Genomic DNA, 4,421 nt, shown 5'->3' on the forward strand with positions numbered 1-4,421 from the left:
TCAAATAATAGTCAATGATTTTTCATGGGCAATGCATTAAAACCCACCCACCCACCCACCCACCCACACACACACACACACACACACACACACACCCCCTATATACACATAAACAAGATTGAGGCAAAAACTAAAAGTTCTTATGTTTTCAATCTCTCCTCAGTTTCTCTTGCTTACGGCAATAGGTGGCATGGCTCAGGAATCTACACAAAACTGAGTGAAGAAGAAAATGCTTTTATTAATCGCAACATGAAACTGACATGACATCCCATATGGACTGAACCAGGATAAATAATGCTGTTATAAATTTACACTCTTCATATGCATTTCACAGGAAAATATTATTATATTATTAGGGCTCTTCTCGAAGGGTCTTATGGAATGATTTCAGTAAACCTTTTGTTTTTCGGTTGTAAAGAGCAACATATATTTCCAAACTGCTAAAAGGTAGTTAGAAAGGCAACTATAAAATGTATGATGATAACAACTGGCAGGATCAGGGCTACTGTGTTAAACATTAAGAACCACATACCTATTTTAGCTGTTACATCAATGCACCTTCTTCATTGCTAAGGCAACCATTTGCTGGGGCCGCCACGATGATGCGCAAGCGTCCTCGGGAACAGATGCTTGCGTCACCGAGACTCGAATGAGTCTCCTCTCCCAGGTCTGCTCTCCTCTAGCAGAAACAAATGGCTCTGACTTCTGCAGAGAAGGAGCCTAACATTTTGAAATTCGGCTGTCGCAATCTTCTAACTCAAAATTCGAAAGGGGAATGAATTATTATTAGGAGTACGTATGAAATACTTCCAGTTTTTAAAACAACAAGGCTTCTGAATAACGTCTCAACCCTCCCTTTCCATTTGGGTACACGACTCGATAAACCTAACACGTGTGACCTACACTGTGGTAATTCTCTAGCAGCCATAGTTCCCCTCAGATGGGGGTAGGGTTGTGGTTTCAAACAATTTCTACATAGAAAGCATCTTTAAATAAGTTTCCTTTTCACTGAACTGAGATTTTTTTTTCACTTATGTGCCTGTGGAAGGCAATTTAAACATACACATATGTACACGTGCGTGCCTGTGTGTGTGCGTATATACGTCTTTTTTAAGTAAGTTACTTTCACCATTGGAACACAGCTAAACTACAGGGACCGCTCTGTGAGGACACGCGGGTCTTCCCCACGAGTCCTGCTCTAGGTTGAGGAAGGCAGGTACAGGTCACTGAAGGACGTGATGAGGCTGTAGTACGTCTTCTCGTCGTCCGTCAGTCCCGCATTGCCGGGTCTCACCACCACGGCGACATGAACATCCGCTTCCTCGGCAGCACTGGCCTCTGTGAAAATCACAGTATGTGTCAGAGACATCACAATATGACGTCCGAGATCTGCTTCAGAGTAATCAGGGGGTGTGGAAAACCAGGAAACTAGTTTGGCCCTCATCTCCATCACTGCTGAAGCTAGAACACGGCAACATGGGGGTCTGCCACATTATTCTCTTTCACGTAACTTTTAATGTTTCCATAATAGAATTTTTTAATATAAAACTGTACCTGCAGACTAGAATGGTTTAGACTTCCCTGTCCCACTATATAGTATGTAGTGTACCCTAGACTTCCCAGCTTTTATTAAGTGCTTATGAATTCAGAAGGAAAAAGCCATGTTATGTCCATGACTTTCCTCCATTCCCTCTCACCAGTCCCACAGAAAACTTGAATGTTTCCCAAAAGGCAGGCTGTCCGTAATATTACCAGTTAAGCAGAGATGGGACAAATGGAAGCCCATAATCTAATCAGGTCAAATTCCTGCTGTCACTTGCCTGAAAAATTTCTACTCTTCAAAATTCAGCTCAAACATCTTCTCTCCCAGAACTCCTACCATGTGTATTAGAGCATCCTAAGTGGTCCTGTAACATCTTGTATTTAGCTCTATCAGGACTATATGAATTGACGTGTTATTATCTGTTGTCTCTCTTCTCATTAGATTTGGTAAGTACCTTAAGATCAGTGATAGCATGTGGATAGAAGTGACAATAGGACTAGTAAAATGAAACCAGGTACATTAGGTACAGCAGGGGACATCTCTAATATGCTTTGGGTGAGTCTTCTCTCCACTGTTTCCATGTGAACGGTAACAGCTAATCCCTTATATTAGCTTAGTACCTACTATGTGCCAGGTACTATTCTAGGAACAGACACATATGAACAAAACAAAGGTCGTGTCTTCACGGAGCTCCCATTCTCATTTAAATCTTCACAACAATCCTGACGTAGTTAGTATTACTATCCCCATTCTACACTCACGGAAAGTGGGAGCTACCAAGTGGTGGAGCTAAAGTTTGAAAGTGTCAAGCTGACTCTATAGTCTGTGCTTTAGACTAAGGGTGAAAAAATATGAACTTACCACCTGCTTTTGTGAATAAAGTTCTATTAGAACACAGCCATGCCCATTCATCTGTGCACTGTCTATGGCTGCTTTTCCACTACCAGGACAGAGTTTTAAGAGTAGAAACAGAGACTGCAGGGCCTGCAAAGCCTAAAAGACACTATCTGGCCCTTTATAGAACAAGCCTGCCAACTCCCGCTCCAGAGCGGTACTACTCCAAGTGTGGTCTATGGACCTGTGGCGGGGGAACCACCCAGAAGCTTGTTAGAAATGCAGAATCTCAAGTCTCCTACATGGAACTACTGAATTAGGATCTGCAATTTAACAAATGACTTCTGAGCACAGAGGGTAAATTTTGATCAGACGTTCCAAGGAAAGAAAACTGGCAAAAAGCATTCTGGGCAGACATAAAGCCATGAATAAATATTGGAAAAATAGAGCAAGTGAGTGTGGGAGACAGCACAGAGGTCAGAAAGAGCAAAACTGGTTACAAATCTGAAACACATTTTACAGAATTTAGATTGGGCGTAATACAAAACCAGTCATTTCCTATCCTGTGGAGAACGGTCACACCATCCGAATGGGTTAAAGGCAGCAGTGCTGAGAGATAAGATATGCTCCCAGAGGGACTAGATGGGGCAGAGCTGCCCCTCCCACGTTCCCACCTCAGGTGTCCAGCTTCTGCTGTGCCTGTGTAAGGGCTGTCACTTTCCAGAGCAAACAATCCCTTCCTCCTGTGTAGAAATCCCATCCTCAGGCAAACTCTGCAGACCCCTTCACCCCAAATTCCCAGCCTGACTGCTTTCCTCTTGACCAGCAACCCGGGACCTCGTGAGTCGAGCCACACAATCCACGTGGGTCCTGAAACTAGCCAGTGGCTTTTGCACATTCAGCCTCTTACCTGCATCACCACAGGGCAATGTCCCTAAGCATCACTTTGCCCTTTGCCCTGCTGGCATAATACTGACTTAAAACCCTGGGCCTCCTTCCTTTCCTCCAAGAGGAAAAAGCCTCTCAGGGGTTCTCTTTCATACTTGGATGTTATTTGGGATACCAAGTAGTTAGTCTTCCATTCTGTCTTGGCAGTGGACTCTGGGCATGTGGTACCAAAAACACAGGATCAGAAATCACAGAAAAGAACGAGGCGAGCAGCCAGCCGCCTGGCCCCGTCCCAGCTACACGTGCGCCTGGCTCTGGCCCCACTGCCTCACTGGGTGTGGAGCTGGCAGGAGATGAGGGGCACGAACAAAACCTCTGTGCGGAGGCCTCGGAGAAAGCCAATTTTGTTTTGAGGCCAACTTGGGGATTATCTCTATTTGCTAAAGTTAAGAATAGTTTCTGGGACTGCAGCCTAAGGAAATCGCTTAAATGAAAAGAAAAACGACATAAAATTATAGATGCACTATGATAACAACTAGAAAAAAAATGTAGCTAAAGACAAGACTATGAAGAACCTGTACATGACATTACCAGGGCAGGGATTATCAATAATAGCAGTAATCGTAAAGTTGCAAGCGGGGGGAGGTTTGGGGATCATAACACATTCAATCCCAGAATGCTCGGGACAGGCTGACTACATGGGGAGCTCCAGCCACAAAGCAGATCTCTGATGCTAAGCTGCAGAAACTTATCATCCAAAATACTAGGAAATTAAATAGAGGGCAAACCATTCATTTATATGAATGACCAAAAAGCAATTCACAGATTAAACCAGCTAACCTTAGCAGAGCAAGGCCTATCTCCTTTCCATAAGGAACAAAACAAAGTAAAAGGTATTCAAATTATCATTCTTCACAAAAACTGCTGTGTTTCATACCCTTAGCCTGTGTAGACCATAGAGCAACCTTCCCACCCCAGCACTCTAAGCCGCCAAAAGCCATTCACAAAAGAAGGTACGTCATGGCTTTGAATGGGTAGAAGTTTCTATACAGAAATGAGATAGGTGAATATTTACAGTATATTTGCAGTCCAGGGCAGAGACCCCAGGTAAAATGGCTGTTGTCACAGTTGATGCTGGTCGATGGTACATTTATGC

General features: G+C 43.7%; 1 protein-coding gene across 1 annotated transcript in view; it reads right to left on the bottom strand.

Moving 5' to 3' along the window:
• Positions 1–214: 214 nt before the first annotated feature.
• ENOPH1 (enolase-phosphatase 1) overlaps positions 215–4,421 on the bottom strand; it is a 33,377-nt gene continuing 29,170 nt past the window's right edge. Inside the window, exon 6 of the mRNA XM_029951640.1 lies at positions 215–1,484. Coding sequence (XP_029807500.1) covers positions 1,199–1,484 — 286 coding nt within the window. The 3' untranslated portion in view covers positions 215–1,198. The remainder of the gene's footprint in view (positions 1,485–4,421) is intronic.

Source organism: Suricata suricatta, chromosome 1 (assembly GCF_006229205.1).
Source record: "Suricata suricatta isolate VVHF042 chromosome 1, meerkat_22Aug2017_6uvM2_HiC, whole genome shotgun sequence".
NCBI lineage: Eukaryota > Metazoa > Chordata > Mammalia > Carnivora > Herpestidae > Suricata > Suricata suricatta.